Source organism: Stegastes partitus, unplaced genomic scaffold (genome assembly GCF_000690725.1).
Source record: "Stegastes partitus isolate 25-593 unplaced genomic scaffold, Stegastes_partitus-1.0.2 Scaffold2829, whole genome shotgun sequence".
Lineage (NCBI taxonomy): Eukaryota > Metazoa > Chordata > Actinopteri > Pomacentridae > Stegastes > Stegastes partitus.
In genome coordinates this window covers 36,859-60,339 of record NW_007580560.1, presented here as the reverse complement: position 1 = coordinate 60,339, position 23,481 = coordinate 36,859, and the positions used below count along the sequence as shown (strand labels likewise).

Genomic DNA, 23,481 nt, shown 5'->3' with positions numbered 1-23,481 from the left:
CGAGTCACGACTGTATTTAAAAGAACAAAAATGTGTGTGTGTCATTACCAGGATTACATGTGTTTTGCAATAAAAAGATGAAGCAGGCAACTTTTTCTGGACTTCTCTTTTAGGATGTTGAAGATGTTTCGCTTCTCATCCAAGAGGCTTCTTCTGTTCTGAGCCCTTTCAATTGAGATGCGATACATCTTTAAGAACCTAAAAGTTTGTTTTCCTCGACCCAATTTTCAGCAACAGCTTTCTCATGTCGAATGTTCTTGACACAGAATGAAATCTGTGGTCATTTTAATTATTCATTCATCAAACACCACAAGAAAAAAATGAGATGAAATTGTCATTATGGTGGTACGTAGCTGCAAATGTTGATGGATTTTCATTGTGACGGACACGGAGAACATGAAAGCCCTCGAATGTATCCAAAATGAATCCAGCTTAAATAAAAGATCATCACCAGATCTTCTGAATCTCTAACACGCCCACCTCTAGTGTTTGAAGACGTCTTCTCTCTGCTCCCACTTAGTTTCCAGGAAAGCAGCAGTAATGCCAGGCAAGACCGGCCACAGAAATAGTGCGCTTGTCACTGAGCAGGCCAAGCGTGACCACGATCTGCACCACCACGACTGGGTTTACAAAAACAGAACCCCACGCCTTTGTCCATGTCAGTCAGTTTGACCGTTGTCTCCTCCTCTTTTCTCTTCAGGCCCTGCTGCAGCTCAACCCCTACCACATCGATTCCTTGCTCCAACTTTCTGACGTCTGCCGCATACAGGAGGATCAGGAGATGGCCAGGGACCTCATCGGTGAGGATCGTGCCAAATTATTAGGCGGTGTTTTAAGCAGGACTACCCAGGGATCCACCACATGCAGCCACAGTTTGTGTTTCTATGTAGCTTAAGGGCAAACTGACAGCGTGCCAGTAGATGATGATTTATTCTGATATTTTTTGCTATTATCAAAAATTACACCCAGAAAAGGTTTGCTTCAAAGTCACTCGCGCAGCCGGAACGCAGAGGTTTTCCCGACTGAAATAGAAACGTACCAGTTTGTGCTCAAGCGTAGTCAGCCAGGCTTTTCTGTTTTGGCTGACTTAATAAACCAGCTCCTTCTGTTCCAATTTTGTTGTGTTTATAGGCAACAGATTTTGGCGCACACATGAAATAACACAGTCTCTCTCTGCAGACAAAGTTGTGCTTTTATGTACACGTCTGTTTTTTATCATTGCTGACTATACCGGGGATATTCTATACATTTGTTAATATTAACTGCCACAGAGTCAACATGATTTCGATCAAGAATGTATTTAGTCATGTCAGTATCTATATTGAATATCAGGTACATACCAATGCACATTCACCCAGCCATAATCATTATACAGTCGTGACTCGATGATCCGACCCTTAACAATCTGAAAACCTTGCTATATGACAGGTTTTTAGGAAAAACCAACAGAACCCATTAAAAACAGCCTTAACATACCGACAGCCTTGGATTCTGAATCCAACATGACATCACCAATCAGGATAACGGCGTATTATCTGACTGAACAATCCAACAGATTGGCTACGTTCACACTGCAGGACTTAATGCTCAATTCAGATTTCGTTCACATTTCCAATTAAATGCGACTTGTATGTGATCTGCTGTGTGAACTTCATACGACCCAAAAGTGTCCCGCATGCGCAGAAGAGGACACGACGACGTCACACTCAGTGAGCGGAAGTAAACATGGATGGTAACGGTGGAGCGTATCTGCCACTCCCCCTGCTGCCACCGATGGTGGAAACAGAAGTGTGAGCGCTAACTAAACTTGCATCAGCAGCCAAGTACTGCCTGTGCGTTACGACCACTTCCACCCCGTCGGAGCGCTTCCCCCGGGGTAGAAGTGGCCAGAACGTGCACAAGCGCACTGGTCAGTTAGGCGTGAAATCCAATGGTGTAGTGTTCTAACAATACACCAGTTATTATAACAACTACAAACAATAAATGTTAACAACAAATGAGCCTTCCAGCATCAAGCCCTCCTCGTATCTCGACCTCCGTCTTGACAATCCGACAGCCTTGCTATCCGACATAAAAGAAGGTTTTTTTATTTAGACAGATTATTGAGTCGCGACTGAACTTCATTACATGTTGATATGTGTGATCAGGCATCCTTGATGTTTAACAGAGAAATTATCTGTAAAATCAGCAAAAAATAAGTTGATTATTTAAAGCATTTAAGCCAATCTCATATTAGATTTGTTGTTCAATGGGCAGCTACTTTCTATTATGTTTCGGTGACTTTGTTTTCCAGCATGTTGCTACAGCAGAGGACTTCTTAGAATGACTTGAGCCAAAAGTGTTGTCAAATCATTGCTGATCCCTTTTTCTTTTTGTTATTATGAAGCTTATTAAATGTAGTTATTTTAGTGCTTATTATGTGCTTTGGAAACTGTGAATCAACAAACCCACCACTGTTAACAACGATCATGGTTCAGACAAAGTACAATGCTATGTTTATTATCACAGGCGTGTTCCTAAACCAGTTATCTAAAACAGTGTATGCAGAAGACCAGAGGGGTCATTCTACAAAGGCCATTTGTCTCTACATCCCTCTGTGAATGATTCATTATTAAAAGCCAAGGGGAACAGTGGTGTTTAGTTGTTGTATTTTTAGAATTCAGACCCTTGCTGATGAGTGGATTTTATGTGAAAACAACATTACTGACAAAGCACCTGCACACTTTATACCGTTTCCCCAGTAACATTGTTTTATTCTCTGTTGTTGCACATGTACATAAAAACTGATTCCTTTGTGTTTTTTCTCCAGAGAGGGCCCTGTACAGCTTTGAGTGTGCTTTTCATCCGTTATTCAGTCTGACATCAGGGGCCAGCAGACTGGATTATCTGAGACCAGAAAACAGGTTGGTGGTTTCTTTACTACGCGTCTCGTTTTTGTAACGCATCAGTCGGATTCTAGACTCACTTAAATTATGTTTTATGGCCTCGGCATTCAGTGATTCAATAATCCTTGTTTGCAGAGCATTTTATCTGGCTCTTTACAAGCACATGATGTTCCTGGAGAAGAGAGGATGCCCGCGGACGGCTTTGGAGTACTGCAAACTAATCCTGAGGTACTGAGACAGAAGGTTGAGCGTTGGGGGACACAAGTTTTCAGAGACCTGACCAGTATTTGGCCCAGATTGTTCAGTGATGTGAGGAGATCCAGTCAGAAAACTGGGTTCGCCCAGATAGATTCGAATATGTTTGATATTTACGAGTTTAAATCGCGATGGGTATGATTGTCACGCTATGGCCTGGACCAGCAGACACTGTTGATGGGCAACAGCAGCCATTCTAGCTCTTGAGGCTAACGTTAAAATCGCCCATCCTGTTCTCACTGAAGAACAGGCAGACCATGTTTAACAACATCTTCCCAACCATCTTCTCATCCAGACTCATTTATCCTTTTGCTTTTTTTCCTCATTACTGTTAGCATTACAGCCAGTTGTTGCACCACAGTCTCCATTTTCTGTACATTTGCTTCCCCGTTAGCTGATACGCTGCTCACTGATTGCACCTCTGCCGTGATCGTCTCATTAACATCCTGCCGTGCGTGATCCACTGTTATCTTCCAATCTTGTGGCGTGCATGTCTGACATTAGAACCATGAACATCTGTGAAGCTCCTCCTTGTTCAAGCCAATTTTTCAGAACGTGTTATGATGCTGAACTCCTGCAGCGTGAGTCAGGTGTTAGTTACGGTCATGACACGGCTGGTCTTCTACTGACTAACTACTCTGTTCACGTCTGTTTAGCAGTCTATTTCTACAGAAACAAGGAAGGTGGAAATTTTAGTGTGTCTCGGTTGTCTCTTTAGCTTCTTTATTTGTCAAGAAATTGAAAATATTACGTGATGATCACATGGCGTACTCGCTAAACAAAAAGAACTTTATTTTCCTGAATAAAGTTTCCACCACAAGATATTCTTCAAGGACCGTTAACTCAAGTATTAATTTTTTTATTATTATTATTCTGCTACCACCAGCTCTATTCGGTTCCTTTTTATTTATTTCAATGTGGTGAGGATTTCTACTCATCAAAGATGTTCCCCTCAAAATGTTTTATCAAATAAAATAGAGCCGATTTCCACACGTCTTATCGGTGCTTCTTCACTGATGTTGTGGCGTTTTAAAGACTTACCAACACTTTTGCCCATTTATTAAGGTTTAAAGTGATTATAGAGCATGAAAATAATTTCCAAACTATACAATATACTCTTATCTATGAATCAAAACAACTCATCAGAGATAAGGGGGAGGCCAACGTGGACATATCTCAGGATGTATGTACCGAGGCCCGTCTGGTTACAAATTCTGACCCATGGACAGAATTCAAATGGAAAATAATGACTAGATATTTTAGAACTCCAGCAATAGAGTCCAGGATGGGTCCACAATATCCCGGTTCATGCTGGAGGAACTGTGGAGCCCATATAGCTCATCACACCCACATATTTTGGCTCGGGCTGCAGGGTGGCGCAGTTGGTAGCACTGTTGTCTCGCAGCAAGAAGGTTGCCGGTTCGCGTCCCAGTGGGGGCACCGGAATCTTTCTTGCATGTTCTCCCCGTGCAGCGTGGGTTCTCTCTGGGTTCTCCGGCTTCCTCCCACACAGTCCACAAACATGTTGAGGTTAATTGGTGATTCTAAATTGTCCGTAGGTGTGAATGTGAGTGTGCTTGGTTGTCTGTCTCTAAGTGTAGCCCTGTGATAGACTGGTTACCTGTCCAGGTGAACCTGCCTTCACCCTGAGTCAGCTGGGATAGACTCCAGCCCCCCGCGACCCTAGTGAGGATTAAGTGGTGTATAGATTATGGATGGAAATTTTGGCTCTGTCTGAAGTTCAGTGTGTATTGTGGAGGGAGGTTTTCAAAACCCTGAAGGAGGTTTGTAAAATGAGCATCCCGCAAAATCTTGCAGTGGCGGTGCTGGGGGTAATACCTGAGGGTCTGGACAGGAGGGCAGATAAATACCTTTTGAATGTCCAAACCACTTAAAGTCCACAACCATCAGATGGTTGAAACCAGAACCTCCCTCACACAACACATGGATTCAAGACGTCTGGGATATTTATCAAATGGAGCAGATCACATTCTCACTAAGACTTCAGGAAACCATCCATCCATCCATCCATCTTCTCCCGCTTATCCAGAGTCGGGTCGCAGAGGCAGCAGCCTTAGCAAAGCCGCCCAGACTTCCCGATCCGCACACACCTCCCCCAGCTCTTCCGGGGGGACCCCTAGGCGTTCCCAGGCAAGCTGGGAGACATAGTCCCTCCAGGAAACTTCAGGAAACCATCTTTACTAAAAGATGGGAGTCGATGCTACCCTTATTGTTGCAATAATCTTTTCTATCAGCGACACAGCGCCGTCCTGCCTCTGACTATGATTTGTTTTTATAGCCTTACAGTCTAAACGGGACATCGTCTATTTATTTGTTATAACTGCCACGACTCTCTTCAATTGTTATCGTCTATGGAGGGTTTTTTTTTTTTTTTTTAAACAAACAAAAACATATACAGCTGAGAAAAAGGAAAAGAAACCGTTAAACTGTGTTTAAATGTTGAAATGATAACGTACTGTACTGAACTAAGTTTGAAACACAAAAACAACCATATAGCATGAGTAGTGTGTGCACTGTGGTCTAATGTAGGGTGATGCGTTTGACCGAGATCACACACGTGATAAAAATCATTTACACGGTAATTTAATCCAAAAACAATCAGTGTATGTGTTTATGTGTCATTACATAACATACAACCCCCAGTAAAGATATCACTTACATAAAAGCTGTTCCCACACACTGCTGCCGTTAGACTGCGTGAGCTTAGCTTCAGCTTCACTGCCTGGCGTGTACCGGTCAGTGTTTATCTATGATTTTCATCAAACTCCGGCTTCCTGACTTTATGACAACTATGTTGTTCTGGTCCGTTGTAAAGTAGGAGTATGGAAATAGCAACCGATGACTGTCCCTCTCCCACCAGCAGTGAGTAAATCACTGTTTAACTACAATGAAACTCCCTTTACAAACTGTATTCGTTATCATCACAAATGAATAAATAGTGAGAAACATGTTGTCCTGAGTTTTGAAGGAAACCTAAAAAAATAAAAAAAGTGCTCATTTAAATGTCATTGTGTGCAGCAGACTGAGAACTTGGAGCCACTGAATGGTTATTTCAGCTGCTGAAGCTTCACAGTTCGTTCTGAAAGCAAATAGCAGAGGAGTGGTGTTTTGGCTCTATCTGGTTTCTGATGTCTTATTTATTTAATCCAAAAGTGTGAAGATTTGTGTTGAAGCTAAATGTTAGCGATAAGCAGCGCTGCTTTGTGAAGCCAGAGTATTGTTTTTAGTGTTCCACCCTGAAGTGTTTCATTCTACTTAGTTTGAGCATCCTTTTGGTCACGTATTCACAATCCCGGTGGTTTTGTCTCACTCTTACCAGCTTGGACCCAGACTCCGACCCACTGTGCATGCTCCTGCTCATTGATTTCCTGACGCTGCGCTCTCGAGAGTACCAGTCTCTCCTTCAGTTGTACCAGGACTGGGAGGTAAAGTGTGGCTTCATGTGCCAGTTATTTGCAATGTGTGCATTTTAGTATGCTGCCTCTAATTCTGGTCTGACAATTCTTTGCTTTTGCTTTTCAGGAGCACAGAAATCTGTCTCAGCTGCCAAACTTTGCGTTCTCCTCTGCACTTTGCCATTTCCATCTCAGTCAGCAGGAAGATATGGACACTGAAGAAAGTGAAAAACAAAGACAGAAAGCTGACCTCATGCTGCAGGATGCTCTCATCATGTTTCCTGGAGGTTGGAAATGAACTGCTGCCACTAGTATAGAAATATGTGGTTATAAGAGTGCCTTAGCCACTTCTTCACATAGTTAAAGGCATAATAAAATAATGTCTATACTATAGCAGGGATTGTTAACCTTCACAGCACACTGTATGTTTGTGTTTTCACCTCCTTATGTTTCTGCAAATTTTGTCTTGTACAGTCTTGATGCCTTTACTGGATCTGTGCACCGTGCAGCCAGATGCAACAGTCACCGCTCACAGCTTCTTTGGCCCAAAGAGTCAGTTAGGGTGAGTTGTGCTCTCTTTGGTTTCTAAAGTACAGTCGATAATTGACCCTTAACAATCTGAAAACTTTGCTATCCGACAGGTTTTTAGGAAAAACCAACAGAACCCATTAAAAACAGCCTTAACATACCGACAGCCTTGGATTCCGACTCCGACATGACATTTTATGTCACCAATCAAGATAACGGCGTATTATCTGACTGAACAATCCCACAGATTGGCTACGTTCACACTGCAGGACTTCATGCTCAATGAGGATTTTTCCATGAAATCTGATTTCTTTGTGAGTTCGCTCACATTTCCAATTAAATGCAACTTGTATGTGATCTGCTGTGTGAACTTCATATGACGCAAAAGTGTCCCGCATGCGCAGAAGAGGACACGACGACGTCACACACGGCGAGCGTGCTCAGTGCTTACGGAAGTAAACATGGATGGTAACGGTGGAGTGTATCTGCCACTCCCCCGCCGCCACCGATGGAGGAAACAGAAGTGTGACCACTAACTAAACTAGCATCAGCAGCCAAGTACTGCCTGTGTGTTCCGGCCACTTCCACCCCATCAGAGCGCTCCCCCGGGGGGGAAGTGATCCCCCCAACCCCGCAGAATATTCAGATTGTCATCATTAATCAGATCTGTGTTGTTCAAACTGTAATGAGAAGATCAGATACAGGTCGCATAGGAGAAAGAAAATCGGATTTGGGTCACTTCAGCCTGCTGTCTGAACGTATTTACCTTTGATGTCAACCGACGGCCTGTGCACAATCACACCGGTCAATTAGGCTGAAACCCAGCGATGCGTAGTGTTCTAACAATACACTAGTTATTATAACAACTATGAACAATAAATATTAACAACAAATGATCCTTCAAGCATCAAGCCCTCCTTGTATCTCGACCTCCGTCTTGACAATCCGACAGCCTTGCTATCCGACATAAAGGAAGGTTTTACATTTAGTGTCGGATTATCGAGTCATGACTGAACTGCATAAGGTGGCATTTTTCCATAAAAATGGACTCTTTTTAAAAATTAAAATATCCTATTATAATTTGTCTTTCTGTCTGAACGTGCAACAATTATCTAAAACAAAATTGTACAATTTCTATAAATCTTTCATTGGCCTTTTAATGTTAGTGCATATCTGTGTCAATTTTGTTTTTCTGAAATGTTTTTCTCCTCCTCCTCCTCTTCTAACCTAATTTTAATGCTCATTTTACTTCCTCCTTGTTTCTAGGCAGCCCCCAGCTCTGGCTGAACTCACAGCTCTGTACGTTGGCAGAACGTACAACCTGTGGAGGGAGGCAGCAGTAATGCTTTGGTTGGAAGAGTCTGTGAAGGAGGTGCTGTGTCGAGTTGATGCCAAAGATCCTCTAGTTGAAGACTGCCAAAACAAGTAAGACGTTACCAATCTGCTCCGATGCCATCAGTCACGTTTTTGCCAAATTTTACATTGTGGGCAACAGAAGAGTTCTTTAATGACAACGATGAGCAAACTAAAAACGATACATGAACCAAACGTGCTAGCATATGGAGCTGCTGGTGTAGATGTGATAGGGGCTGATGCTTCACATGCTGTTGAGAAAACTGGATTGCAGCTTTCACCTTGACAACTTTGTTCTAGGAGAAAGCAGAGGTACCAGAGTGCACCGAGGAACATCCATCGCCACGTCCTCCTCTCTGAGATCAAAGAAGCCACCTCAAGTCTGCCTCTAGTAAGAAAAGACGACAGAAAACGCACTTTTCCATTTTCTCTCTTTCACACAGCAGATAAGGGGGACCTCAGCATCATCATTTGTGTGGACTTTGACAGGCAGACAGGATGAAAATGTTGCTGTGTAGTGACACTGTACATTTGAAAAGTGTTGTGTTTTATTTCTGCACCTGCCAGCGTGCCATCACAATAACAGTAGGCATAGTAATACATTAATTACACGACAATAAGTGGTCGAATATTGTCTGAAATTAGGTGGCAAAATATATTAGTAACAGCATCAGCAGTCAACCAATCCTGGATGTTAACAAAATCATCCTTCCTAACAAATCTGATGATCAGAAATTGATTGTACCTCACATATTGTCCAGAGTGTTTCATTTCTTATGTTGGGACAGCAAAGTTCCCCAGATAACTTGGTTCCATATCTGGTTTTTATGCTCCACACTTCTGTATTAATGATGTGTCTCTGAACTCGTGCATCTATGTGGAAGTAATTCTGAACTCATATGTTTGTTTGATGCCTTCAGGAGGTGACCACTCAACCCGTGATGAGTTTTGACCCTCTGCCTCCTCTGGACTCAGTGATGTCATATACCCGTCCAGAGAGGTAATGAAAGGCCCGCTGGAACATTCAGCTGTTAAAAACATGCTTCATAACCTCAAACATAAAGACATTTTGGTTCATTGTGTTCTCCACGTTTAGGCAGCATGCTGGCGCGTCCAATGAGAGCACGTTATCACTGTTTCTCCGGTCTTTGCTGCCAAACTTCAACCTTCAGGTGAGTGACATGGAAATAGGTCTGGTAGGGACAATTAATTAATTTAGGGTTCTATGGTGCAAAACAAGAGTTCTGGGTTAGTTTTACGAAAAGACGTACTTGTACCAAGCGAGTACAGTTGTGACTCAATAATCTGACTCTAAATGTAAAACCTTCTTCTATGTCGGATAGCAAGGCTGTCGGATTGTCAAGACGGAGGTTGAGATACGAGGAGGGCTTGGTGCTGGAAGGCTCATTAGTTGTTAATATTTGTTGTTTATAGTTGTTATAATAACTAGTAGGGCTGGTCCCAATAGCACTTTCTGGTCTCTGGATGTTCAGGCCCAATTAATGATGAATATCCGAACATTCGGCGCGGTCGGGGGACACTTTCACCCCATCAGAGTGCTCCCCCAGGGTGGAACGCACAGGCAGTACTTGGCTGCTGATGCTAGTTTAGCTAGCGCTCACACTTCTGTTTCCACCATCGGTGGCGGCGGGGGAGTGGCAGATACGCTCCACCGTTACCATCCATGTTTACTTCCGTAAACACTGAGCACGCTCGCTGCGTGTGACGTCGTCGTGTCCTCTTCTGTGCATGTGGGACACTTTTGCGTCGTATGAAGTTCACACAGCAGATCACATACAAGTCGCATTTAACTGGAAATGTGAACAAACTCACAAAAAAATCAGATTTCACAAGAAAATCCAAACTGAACATCAAGTCCTGCAGTGTGAACGTAGCCAATCTGTGGGATTGTTCAGTCAGATAATACGCCGTTATCTTGATTGGTGACATTAAATGTCATGTTGGAATCTGAATCCAAGGCTGTCGGTATGTTAAGGCTGTTTTTTATGGGTTCTGTTGGTTTTTCCTAAAAGCCTGTCGGATAGCAAGGTTTAGGATTGTTAAGGGTCGGATTATCGAGTCACGACTGTACTACAGTTGCTTTAAATCTTCAGAGAGCAAATGCACTTTAAACCTGAATAATCTGAACAAAGCTGAAGAGCAAAGTCTACTGGTGTCACGAAGACGTCTGCACAGATGGCGAATAACAGAAAAGCACTATTAACGAACCCATGGTGTGCATGTGGAGACGCCATGTGTCAGCCCTACAGACAAAACCTTTTAACAAATCGTAGGTTCATCAGTGGCGGCAGTAGCTTGATAAAGTTGGCTGACATTAGGCTCTGACAGGTTTTTATGACAATTGTTTGACCTCCAGAGCTGGAGGCGTGGTCATGTAACACGGTTCAGTTCAACGCCCCCCCACCCGAAGGCAGACACAGTCATTTCATATCCTGGTTTTCTATTCAGCTGCTACTAAAATAACACACAGATACACCCATTTAGTAGCAGCGCCCTGCAGGCTTGCTGGGAAAGATCTGAACTGGTAAAAGATCGAGGAAAACAACTTAACACATCCGTGGCAGATGGAATATTTCCTCCAAGGACTCATGGTTACCCCCAAGGCCATGTAACTGAAAAATATCAAAGAAGGCATATGACCCTGTTACAGTTCATTCTGTTTGCCATTTCCCACAGTGTCCGCTCAGAAGAAAACAACGTTCACAAAGTGTAAAGTTGTCAGTGGCTTTGCTTTTTCTTTGCTAATCATAACGATGATGTCGTTTCATGCTTCTAGTCATTCAATATTGATTTGCAGGGTCAATTTATAGAAGCGAGTCCATGGTTTCGCGCTCCCATGATGATTGTTGCACATTTCGAATGTCCCTTGTCGTCACAAGAGCAACATGTTTGGAACATGTCTAGTGCTAGTTGAGCGTGTTCCATTTTTCTGCTCACACCCAACCTTTGAGATCAACAACTGCCTCACTGTGCAGTTCACCCTGCAGCATAAACTACATTTAGAAATGCTGAAGGGAAGCAATCTGCATGCGAAAGACACAGACGGCATGATGTGCAGCGTGCAGTGTTTATCCTCCTGAACTTGGGAGAAGTTTTACTGGAGCAGACATTAGTGAGAAAGTGTTTCTGGAACTTGTTTGGTTAATTAGAGTTTGATTTTGAAATCGTTTCAAGTGTCAGACGGCTTTATTACATAAATGAAACAGCAATCTTCCGTCATGAGGATAATCCTTAACCCTCCTTGAGTCGCGCCGTCCTCGGCAACAAATGAGTGTTTGCCCTTTCCGCTCATTTATTTCACAATATTTGCTTTCTCCTTGTGCCCTCAGAATAGACTGTGATTTGGCCGAGATTGTGTGAAAGAGAGCAATGTACAGAAAGACCATATGGCGACAAACACATGTTGATGGTGGTGCAGAACGCCGAGACGCACTGTTATCATTTTCAGGTCCAGGTCTAATGGAACGTGAAGTGTTCCTTTCAGACCGACAAACACAGCGCTGATAGCTCTCCCCGCCGGTAACTGTTAACATGCATTTTACGGCGTTTCATCACAACACATTAATTCTCGCTGCTTCTTCACTGAGCAAAGCAGTTTTATTGTTATTATCACCGTTGGCATTTGTCTAAAATTAGACACGCACTTTTATTTGACACTAATAAGACTTTCATTACATTTCCTGAATAGAAATTATCTTTGAAGGATTTTATGCATCAGCTGAAGTCTGACTAAATCCTACCAAGTGGTTGTAGCGGAGGAGCAACTGCAGCGTAAGAAGAGGGCGATTTTTAACCTTATTATAGGCCAACCTCAATTATATAGATGACTGATAATAAAAAATAAACTTCCTTCAAGACTGTGGACCTGTTGAACATCAACTGATCTGCATTTTTGTCAAGTTTCGCTCTAACAGTAAAATAAACCAACACTGAGCTGATGTCAGAAACGACAGAAGGAAGTGCAGCAAAATGGACAAGAGCTTCAGTGCTTAAGGGATTTAGAAATAAAGAGCGATGTGAATATGCATTCTCCCACAGTGGTTTGGTTCTGACGTGTTCTTCTGACACAATAGGAAGCTGTGTGAAGAGTCGGTGGTTTCACCAACCGTCTAAATGAAGAGGCCGTGCACCGCTTCACACACAGCCTGGTATTCATGCAAGCTGGGATGAGCGTGATATGAAATGAGTTCATGTGCTTTGTGCTACAACCTAAAAGGTTTAGTATCATTGGGTAGAAATATCAGATTGTGGATCTAATTTTTTGAAACGACAGTTAAAATTGGATAAGCGTTGACATGTGAACCATCTCAGGGTATCAACAAAAGGAGATGTACAGTATATGTACAGTAAGATGGGATTGGATGAATGCACTGAGGGCAACAAAAGGACTGACAGAAAAAATCATCAAAACTGTGCAAACGTCGAGTTTCTCCAGGAAACTGTGAGAACATTCATGTGAAGCTTCTGGACCCTCAGATTCATGCATGATGTGTTTGTTAAAATGTTTAACACGACGTCAGAAAGTACAAATCCTCACAGCTTGTAGATAATATAGGGGCTATTTTGCACATTTAAAGCTGCATTTGAGGATTTATTTATTTAATAAATGGGCGGCTGTGGCTCAGGTGGTAGAGCGGGTTGTCCACTGATGGCAAGGTTGGCGGTTCGATCCCCGGTTCCCCCCACATGCTGAAGTGTCCTTGGGCAAGACACTGAACCCCAAATGGCTCCCAATGGCAGATTAACGCCTTGCATGGCAGCTCTGTCGCCATTGGTGTATGAATGTGTGTGTGAATGGGTGAATGAGAAACACTGTAAAGCGCTTTGAGTGCCGCAAAGGTAGAAATGCGCTGTATAAGTGCAGACCATTTACCAAAAGGACTGAACTTACTTCGGTTTGTTTTGTTTTTCAAGACACAAAACTTCAACCGAGGAATAAATTTAAATGTACGTACAGTCTGACATGTTCCACGTTATGACGGGTGGCTGATGTACAGACTTGAGGCCGACTTGATGCTGTTAAAGGATGTTGCAGGTGCCACGCCGAGCGCAGAATAAATCTGTTTTTTTGTCCAAACAAGGTTAAACAAGAGGGCATTAACAATTTTACGATGACTGAGGTGCTTATCGTGGAACGGTGTGTGCTCAGAGGATCATAAACGTAATACATTTTGTCATCATCGACGCTTCAGAAAGCAGCCACCGCTGCATTAAGATGCGTGCATAAGGTGCAGCCACACATACAGCTGAGCGTCCTGTGAGTCAGCCATACGGCACATGCTTATTGTTAAACAGATGTGCCCGAGGCATCTTTCCATCAGGACTGTCCCATCCATCCTGATCACGTTATCCACTTATGGAGAGGAAGAGATACAGTAAGGATAAAAGAAACGTAGTTAAGACGACAAAAGATCTACGTCCAAATTGTTCTTTTTAGTCTTAAAATACAGTTATACACAACAAAACAACGTCATGTTAAGTTTCATAACACGGCTTTAAGTTGGTATTGATGTGTTATTTCTGTCTCATTCAGTACGTCAGGGCACCGCTAAGTGCTTCCAGTGAGGTGAGACTGTTGAGCCTGCGTTGCTGAATTTCGTAAAATCCACTTAAGATAATCAAATATAAGAAAAACGATCACAGAAGTCAGTAACTGCTGCGCTGGGTAGCCAGAACCTAAACGGATTCCACAGATGTAAGAATGTTAAGGGCATTCAAACGGAAAGAAATGTCTGTTTGAGACGGCTGAAGTAGACGGCGCATAGACTCCAGAAATGTTTAATGAATTTACGTCTCCTTCATCCTTAAGGGTGCACCCAGGCAGGAGGATGGCATGGAAGTGGCTCGAGCCGGACAGGAACTCAACCAGGAACTGAATCGCCTAATGGTGGCAATGAGGGACATGCTGGCAAACATCCGGTTTCAGGAGCCACCGAGGGAGGACAACCCCTACAGAGACGAGGAGGAATGGGACTGAGAGGAGAGAGGAGAGGCAGAGGTGGAATAAGTGCTGAAAAGATCGACATGAAATAGACAAAGAAACTTTAATGGTGTTCCTGATTGAGAGGAGGTGAAGTGGGACGGCTGAATGGTGTTTTTTTAATTGTCATAATTTCAGAATACTAAACTCACTGATTAAAAAAAAAAAAAAAGTTCTGGGAAATATTCTGCAATCCAGACACTTGTGAACACGAGTAGCTTCATTCCATTGTCAGAAAACAGTCAGTTTGGTCTCCAGGGTCGACAGTTTTATTAGTTCCAGCATCTCAAGCCATCGTGAGGTAACATCAGTGAGTGTTACTCGTCTTTCTCTGGTTTTTCTAACTGAGTTTTTCATGTTCACACCGTGGACAGCTTTATGAGGTTCAAACTGTTCTTATGTTCAATAGAAGTTGTTTATCACGAATCCAAAACCTTGCTTTGGCAGCACTTTAGTACAAATCGGGGTTTTTTTTGCCACAGAATCAGCAAAAAACAAATGTTTTTATTGACTCCTGTCGCTTAAAACACATCTTTGGGAAAATCAGTGCATTGAAGTGCAAAGGGTAAAAATGAAGCCTTTAACTATTACGTTGAACACGCTTGTTGCTTTACTTGAATATGAAAATGTGTAATTGTTTAATACACAGCCCAGAAAGGCTTTTTAAAAATCCGGTAATCCCGTTTTTCCAAATTGAATATCAGCCTGTTTTGTTGTGACACGCATTCGGTAAGTCGAACCTGCCTTCAGGTCTTTTATTATCTTCACAGAAAACGAGTCGTTAATTTATGACCTGCTGCTGACTCACATCCTCCCAAACGTTCAGGAGAGATGCATTTGTAAAGAAACGTATTTTTGCAGGTTTGCTGTAATCATCATCATCTTGTACAAACTTTACTGCAATGTAAAAAAAAATAATAATAAAAAATACATGTTAAGTAAAGAGAATCAGTTAAAAATCAATTCATGTGAAGCTTTTCACTTGTCAGACTTTTCTACCGACTTAGCAAAGAAGGTTTCAAAATACAGGAAGGTTCCACTACAGCACTTTATAGTGACTGTGCACCTAAAACATGAATTATCTGACTGCTAAAAAAAATGATGCAATGAACTCAATTAGAAAAAGCTGACCGGGATCTTTCTGCGTGGAGTCTCCATGTTCTCCCCGTGCAGCGTGGGTTCTCTCCAGGTTCTCCAGCTTCCTCCCACACAGTCCAAAACATGTTGAGGTCAATTGGTGATTCTAAATTGTCCGTAGGTGTGAATGTGAGTGTGCTTGGTTGTCTGTCGCTAAGTGTAGCCCTGTGATAGACTGGTTACCTGTCCAGGTGTCCCCTGCCTTCACCCTGAGTCAGCTGGGATAGACTCCAGCCCCCCATGACCCTAGTGAGGATTAAGTGGTGTATAGATGATGGATGGACGGATGGATAGAAAAAGCTGCTAAATCCAAATGGGACAAATATTAACTAAATCTTAAGATCCTTTTGGAAACTGCTTCTATTGTGGATGCATTTAAGAAAAGAGTGGAAGGTGCCCTGATTATCTATCTATCCATCCATCCATCCATCCATCCATCCATCGATCGTTTAATCCTCACTAGGGTCATGGAGGGCTGGAGTCTATCCCAGCTGACTCAGGGTGAAGACAGGTTCACCTGGACAGGTCACCAGTCTATCACAGGGCTACACTTAGAGACAGACAACCAAGCACACTCACATTCACACCTACGGACAATTTAGAATCACCAATTAACCTCAACATGTTTTTGGACTTTGTGGGAGGAAGCTGGAGAACCTGGAGAGAACCCACGCTGCACGGGGAGAACATACAAACTCCACACAGAAAGATCCCGGGTGTCCTCACCGGGACGCGAACTGGCGACCTTCTTGCTGCGAGGCAACGATGCTAACCACTGGTCCACCTTGCAGCCCCCTTCAGGATTCATTCAGGTTTTATTTCCCATAAATCTGATTTATGTTCAGTCTTCACCTTTGATAATTGAGGCATTTCCTGAGCTCAATCATTATTTTAATCATGTCCAAATACAGCATTTCTGCTGTTTTTCTGCTCTGCTATGCTCTCTCCCTGTCTCGCTCTGCTGGGGACAGATTCCAACATTTCAGTTTCATTTGACGTGCCACTATTCAGTTACTCGTGGCAACCTTATAAAGCAGCGCAGAAAATTGGCTAAAACTTTTTCCAGAAGTCTGCTGCTGTCCATCACGTTATATTGGGCCCAAGAGCATGGCAGATATTTTCTAACTGAATTGTTCCTCTGCTCTCTCTCACTCAGACACTCGTGACTTCCCTCAGCGGTGGCTCATTCGCTTCACGCTGAGTCTCTTAACTGTGCTGGCACCGAGGAAATATTCGCTTTTCTAACCTACGCTTATTATTTTGCACCGTCATCCAAGCGTTTCGCTCGTCTTTTACCAGATGATCATCTCTGTGGTGCTGCTTCCTATTTTCATCTTACTGTCAAGCCTCTTAAACTAAAAATCCCACAACGACATCATATGCAGCCTATTTTTTTATGCACCCATTTTCTGTTCACAATTAAAACTATTGTAGTCACTCAAAGTGCTAAATAATAAAGAGCCAACATCAAGGCCAACTTCACAGCTGAAAGGGGAACATAAACTCTGGAGATATCGATCACCCTCAACACATACTGCAGCTGCCATACACTGACTTTGTTGCTCAGCGAGCCACATGATGGCCGTGACTGTGCTCGATGGTCAAACGAGGTCATTGTTTCTAAATCACCTGGAGCTATGGTTGAGGTTGTGAGATGTCTTCATGTGATCCCGCTGCTGTATAGAAAGGCTTTTAGATCCGTGCCTCAGATGCTGTGACTCCAGTCAGCCTCGCAGACGATTAGTCAAGACCGTACTGGTCATCAAAATGTCAGCGGTTACTAAATCGACTGAATACAATTATCCTCCTCAACTACATTAAAAGAATTTTTGGTGTTTTTTTAGCTAGCTTATATATAATAAAAAATGTTTTTAAAAAAGCACGATGATAAAAAGATGTAAACAGGTGAAGATAAACGTAGGCCTGCAACTGATGATTGTTTTAGTATTTCATTATATTAATAATCTAGAGAACAGTTTGCAAAAACAGCCCAGTGCAAGTTTTCAGAGCCCAAAGTGTATCTGGTTGTAGCAGAATGTGGCTTTAAAAAGAAAAAAAAAGAAAAAGCTTGATCTTTTTGCTTAAAAATAACTCTTTGTACATTCTTTGATGATTAAACTAGTTCCCCATGATGCATTTTTTGCAAACTCCGTAACTTCTAAATAAAGTCTTTGGTCTACATCTGAAAAAAAAAAGAAAAAATAGCACCTCCAAGTACAATTTGAAAGTCATCCATCCATTATCTATACACCGCTTAATCCTCACTGGGGTCATGGGGGGCTGGAGTCTATCCCAGCTGACTCAGGGTGAAGACAGGTTCACCTGGACAGGTCACCAGTCTATCACAGGGCTACACTTAGAGACAGACAACCAAGCACACTCACATTCACACCTACGGACAATTTAGAATCACCAATTAACCTCAACATGTTTTTGGACTTTGTGGGAGGAAGCTGGAGAACCTGGAGAGAACCCACGCTGCACGGGGAGAACATGGAGACTCCACGCAGAAAGATCCTGGGTGTCCTCACCGGGACGCGAACCAGCGACCTTCTTGCAGCGAGGAAACAGTGCTACCAACTGCTCCACCGTGCAGCCCACAATTTGTAAGCTTTTATTTAACAGATCGCTTTTAAAGATCTCCTCAAACTCTGCTGTCGGTCTCCATGTGCCGTGCCATCACATCTCGAGTCTAACGACATCTAGCTGCTGAAGTTAAAACTAGTTCATAGTTTAAAGTGATTGTTTTTCATTGTCTAACTTATTTAAAGAACTTTTTAAATATACTGCTTAAACTTGGCTGTGATCTATGAACTGTTGTTGGTTAAACACTGATTCATGATAAGAAAAAAAAAAAAAAAAAGGATTTGCAAACTAGTCTGCTCTCTGATCCAGCCCTTGAGCAACAGATGAAAAATAGCCAAGTAGGTCGTTCCACTTACATTTTTTTTTTTTTCAGAGGTCAATTACACTTCATTTGTCACAAGGTTTGAAAGCTTCATGTATGGATGCTGCGCTCGCTTCAGCTTCTTCCCTCCGTCCAAGTCACAAACGGCTTTATTGTCAGTGCCTTGAAGTGCCGAGTGCCTCAGGGAAGGAAGTGTCGACATGAATTACAGATTTTTCAGATCACTGCTAAGAGCTGTTTGAGTAAAAACGCGGAAATCTGGAGTTAAATTGAACCCTGTGTTCATATTTTTGTGTTGGTTTAAGAGCTGCATTGATACGCCTCAATGTAAACCTAAAAAGTATGACTGTGATTCCTTCTCTGTAATTGCCACTAACACGCTGGTATTTTCAGTGTAAGGGATGGAGGCAACGCTCGGGCCTTGATTTGTGTTAAAGATGCATTCCAAACTTCAGCCGAGGTTCATGTTAAGGCTTCGGCCATCTGGGTTTAACGAGTCAAGTGGATAGTGTTGCTGTCCTTTTGACTCTGCAAGTAAACATGAAAACACAAAGAGGTGGTTCTGCTCTGAACATAAAGATGGCCTCTGAAACGATGACCTAGTTTAAACTGCAGGCTTCATGTTCAAGTCATTTTTCAGCAGGTATTCCTTCTTTAGATGGGAATGTTTCACACTAAATACTTGCAGCAACTAAAACCATTTTCAGTGCACATGTGGATTCTTTAATAAATGCAGGATTTCTTGAGATTAATCCTTTAGACAGAATGGACAGAAAAAGTGAATGATCAAGTGCTGCTGCTCTTTGTGCGTCAAAGTGGAGACAATCTAACGCTGCTCGTTGCTATTATGTAAACCACATTCATAAAGCTATAAGATTGTCATAAAGGGAGAAAACATCTGAAATCAGCTCCCCGGTGCCTTGTGTTTTTTTTTTTTCTAACACTGTGCAAGACAGGACCACAGCCCAGCTGACGTTTGTGTGAGAGGAGGAGCCGCCTGAAGTCCTTCAGAATCTAACATCACTTTGAGAACTGCTCCAGAAAGTCACCCTCTAACGCACGAGGTGCCGCAGTCTTAGTTGGATCTCAGCATGTTGGTCAGAACAGTGTGAGCTGCTGCGGACAGACGGATTAGGAGCAGAATGACAGTAAAAAATCATCATCTGCTACGTTTTGATGGAGCAGCACATTTCGTTGATCTCCCGACAGGACGTTGTGCATGAATAAGACAGAAGAAGACTTGGGTGAGGAGACGCGCCATCTCTCCACGGACCGCTGTGCTGCGTAAACTGGACTTTTCCCCACAAGCCACGAAGAGTTATCTGGACTCTTTAATGACTTAAATCAATGTAAATTACATTTCATAAAGCTGCTAGAGACGCTTTGTGAGCTGTCAATGCCCTGATGGGCTTCACAATCAAATAGCTGTCTGGATTTTTTATTTTTATTTTTGCTTCTGGCTGAGCGGCAAAGTCTGAACAGCTGATGCCGAAGCATCCTCCTACCTGCCGAGACAACTGATGAAACTTCCTGAAGTTTGACTCTGAAGTTCAACAGACAGCCTGCACATCTATCACCAAGGATTCGGACATGGAGATGACCAACAGGTCAGTGCATTACCCCTCCATCCTCCACGTGGAGCTCGGCCCGCTAAATGACTTCATGGATGACAACGAAACCAACTCCACGGTCGGTGATCAAAACTTGCTGGGCTGCGTTCAGATCCGCATCCCCCAGGAGCTCTTCCTGGCGCTGGGAGTCATCAGCCTGGTGGAGAACATCCTGGTGATTCTGGCCATCATCAGGAACCGCAACCTGCACTCGCCCATGTACTACTTCATCTGCTGCCTGGCCGTGTCCGACATGCTGGTGAGCGTCAGCAACGTGGTGGAGACCATGTTCATGCTCCTCAACGACCACGGCCTCATGGACGTGCACCCCGGCATGCTGCGCCACCTGGACAACGTCATCGACGTGATGATCTGCAGCTCCGTGGTGTCGTCGCTCTCCTTCCTGTGCACCATCGCCGCGGACCGCTACATCACCATCTTTTACGCGCTGCGCTATCACAGCATCATGACCACGCAGCGCGCCATCACCATCATCGTGGTGGTGTGGCTGGCCAGCATCACCTCCAGCATCCTCTTCATCGTGTATCACACCGACAACGCGGTCATCGTGTGCCTCGTCACGTTCTTCTGCATCACCCTGGTGTTCAACGCGGTGCTCTACCTGCACATGTTTCTCCTGGCGCACGTGCATTCCCGGCGCATCATGGCTTTCCACAAAAGCCGGCGCCAATCCACGAGCATGAAGGGAGCGATCACCCTCACCATTCTGCTCGGGGTCTTCATTTTATGCTGGGGCCCTTTCTTCCTCCACCTCATCCTCATCCTCGCCTGCCCCACCAGCCCCTTCTGCAACTGTTTCTTCCGAAACTTTAACCTTTTCCTCATCCTCATCATCTGCAACTCGCTCATCGATCCGCTCATTTACGCGTACCGGAGCCAGGAGCTGCGTAAAACCCTGCAGGAGCTGGTCCTCTGCTCTTGGTGCTTCGGCGTTTGATGTTATGTAAATGTAGGGAAGAGAACAAGAGCAAATCAGGTTATTGACGCTGTTCTCCTCTCCTGAATGTACATTATGACAGCCGTGACTGAGATCTTGTGTGAACTGGCAGATGGTGACCGTGCGCCACGCTGTCGGCCTACGAGCCGCTCTGAGACTGTAGCTGTCTTTACACAAAGACTTGTTTTCTTATGGAATTGGCTTCAGTTTTAGTTGCGGGTTTATTTATTGTTGTGTTACACTGCACTGAATAATCTGGATAAATCATCTGACCAATGATTCTCTTAAAAAATTGGAGAGATTTCAAACACTGGATCACATTATTGTAAACTGACGTGCTTCTTTTTGTGTCTGTTCATTTATTTTTCTTATTTTTTTCTTTTTGTAAATCATGTGTTTTATATATAAAGTGCCGAAATATGTGACCTGTCTCATTTTTTTGTGCCAAACTTTAACAAAACTGGAAGAAAATGAAAGGTTCCCTCCCTTTTAACTTACCGGGGGAAATAAAAATAAAAGAAGCATCGAAATTAAATTAGAATTTGGAACTAATTTTTAATAGACCTTAACTTAAAAATACATTTTACTCAACAGCAAAGAGCTTTGTGACATTCACTTCTCAGTTAATTTGATGCGTCATGGAAATCTAATTGCTATGATTGTCGTGGCCAGCCGCTGGGACTTTTTTTTTCCCCTCCTGGCGTTATTTTAACGCTGCTCATGCCCCGATTTTATTAAAATTTCTTTATGGTGATGCGAACGATATCATTCGATTAAAGTTAACCGTGGATAAAACATCATTTAGCAACGAATTGATCGTGTTGATTTAAGCTTGACGCAAATGGATAAAATATGAGACATGCAACACTTCATGTGAGCAACTCTTCCAAAGAAAAAAAAAAAAAGAAAAAGAAAAAGCATCAGATGAACCCCCTGGCTTTGGGTTTGGACTGAGAGAATTAGAGTTATATATCTGAAAGTTGGTGTTGTTCTCTGAAATGTGCCAAACAGAAGGAGCTACAGAGAGATTTGGGGCCTTTTTAGTGATGTAGGTCAAACAAGCGAGGCACTGGGCCAGATGGCCTGTGGGCAAGTTTTGATAAAGTATAGATTTAAAAAAAAAAGAAGAAAGAAAGAAAAGAAGCTCTGTTATTGGGCCTTTTTGCCTTTGTAAGGGGCACTGATGGAACCTTTAACAAACACTTCATTGACTGTTGCCTTAAATACTTCAATAACAATTTCAGTTGATGGAATTAAAACAAACTAATCCTCCCGAACCTGTTGTTGCAAATGGGGCCTACATCTTAGACTGTTAGCATTTTTATTACAAAAAACTGGAGTGCTGTCATGTATATATATTTGCATTTGTTCAGAGTATTTATTTTCCATACTTACTGCTGAGGAGTAAAAATTTTCATTTTTTAAAAAAGGACATTTATTTCCAAATGAAGGGAAAAAGGTCCCGTTACCAAGCTGTCCATGTGAGACGAGCCTGCAGAGTGAAATCTGAATGTGACTCAACAATGTAAACTGTCACACACTGTGGTACTTTAAATAACGCTTCCCAAAGTATTTGAGTGTTATCACTATGATTTATACACTGACCACCCTTTAATCCTTGATATTTGCCTTTTTTTTTCTGGTGTTTTTTTTTTTTTATTATTTCTAACTCCTTGTATTCTTCCTTTGATTTCTTCTCATATGGTATTTAACACTGTCATTTAATTATCTGTGTTTTTCCTTCATGTTGTGGGACGTAACCTCTATGAAGGGTGACGAGACTCTGTGCTCAGGGATGTCACCTTAAATAAACATGGTTCAACACATACTGGTAATGCTGTGGGTGTAACTGAGGAAACTGCAGCCTGCCTCCCATGTAAACTCAGAAGTGGTACCCTGCAGCATCATAGTGCTCAGTTATTGTACAGAAGGAATGAGTGTTACCTGTAATCATTGAAGTTGTTTATATGTTTGTCCCAAATAAAGGGACTGAAACAAGAGCTTGGTAAATGCATACCGACGGTGGTATTATTTTTGATGACTCTCAAATATATTTTTCCTATTATTTGTCCTCTTGTTATTGCCTACATGTACATACCGTTGCATGCTTGGTCAACATGTTGTTATTTGATGTGCAGACGAGTCTTCTGCAATTCCTCCCACTGTGCAGATGCTACCACCATCTTCGCAAAAGATGTCGAATACGGCAACAGATGTCATCTAAAGGTTATGAAAGTAAGGCCGCTGTGCATAAGTTTGGATGTGAAAACCTCTGTTTAGACACCTTTGAGCCTAACCTAATTTACACCACACATAAACAAGTGTTTAGTTTTTTTCCTGCTTCACATTTAAAAAAAAAAAATATGCAAGACAACATTTGCTCTCAGCAGACAGTGGGGCCATTGATGTACAGTAAAACAAAGGCGTGTT

The 23,481-nt window shown here is 42.8% G+C and overlaps 2 protein-coding genes across 2 annotated transcripts in view; both read left to right on the top strand.

Annotated features, from left to right (window-relative positions):
- tcf25 (TCF25 ribosome quality control complex subunit) overlaps window positions 1-15,324 on the top strand; it is a 23,587-nt gene extending 8,263 nt beyond the window's left edge. The window contains exons 8-18 of the mRNA XM_008306052.1: window positions 570-800; window positions 2,810-2,903; window positions 3,021-3,113; window positions 6,481-6,586; window positions 6,684-6,843; window positions 7,031-7,118; window positions 8,351-8,509; window positions 8,738-8,828; window positions 9,358-9,437; window positions 9,534-9,609; window positions 14,268-15,324. Of these exons, the coding sequence (XP_008304274.1) occupies window positions 570-800; window positions 2,810-2,903; window positions 3,021-3,113; window positions 6,481-6,586; window positions 6,684-6,843; window positions 7,031-7,118; window positions 8,351-8,509; window positions 8,738-8,828; window positions 9,358-9,437; window positions 9,534-9,609; window positions 14,268-14,435 (1,346 nt within the window). The 3' untranslated portion in view covers window positions 14,436-15,324. The remainder of the gene's footprint in view (window positions 1-569; window positions 801-2,809; window positions 2,904-3,020; window positions 3,114-6,480; window positions 6,587-6,683; window positions 6,844-7,030; window positions 7,119-8,350; window positions 8,510-8,737; window positions 8,829-9,357; window positions 9,438-9,533; window positions 9,610-14,267) is intronic.
- A 4,204-nt stretch (window positions 15,325-19,528) lies between these two features.
- On the top strand, window positions 19,529-21,465 carry mc1r (melanocortin 1 receptor). The gene has a single exon (XM_008306051.1). The coding sequence runs from the start codon at window positions 20,074-20,076 to the stop codon at window positions 21,049-21,051; it is 978 nt and encodes a 325-aa protein (XP_008304273.1). The 5' UTR covers window positions 19,529-20,073; the 3' UTR covers window positions 21,052-21,465.
- The last annotated feature ends 2,016 nt before the right edge of the window (window positions 21,466-23,481 follow it).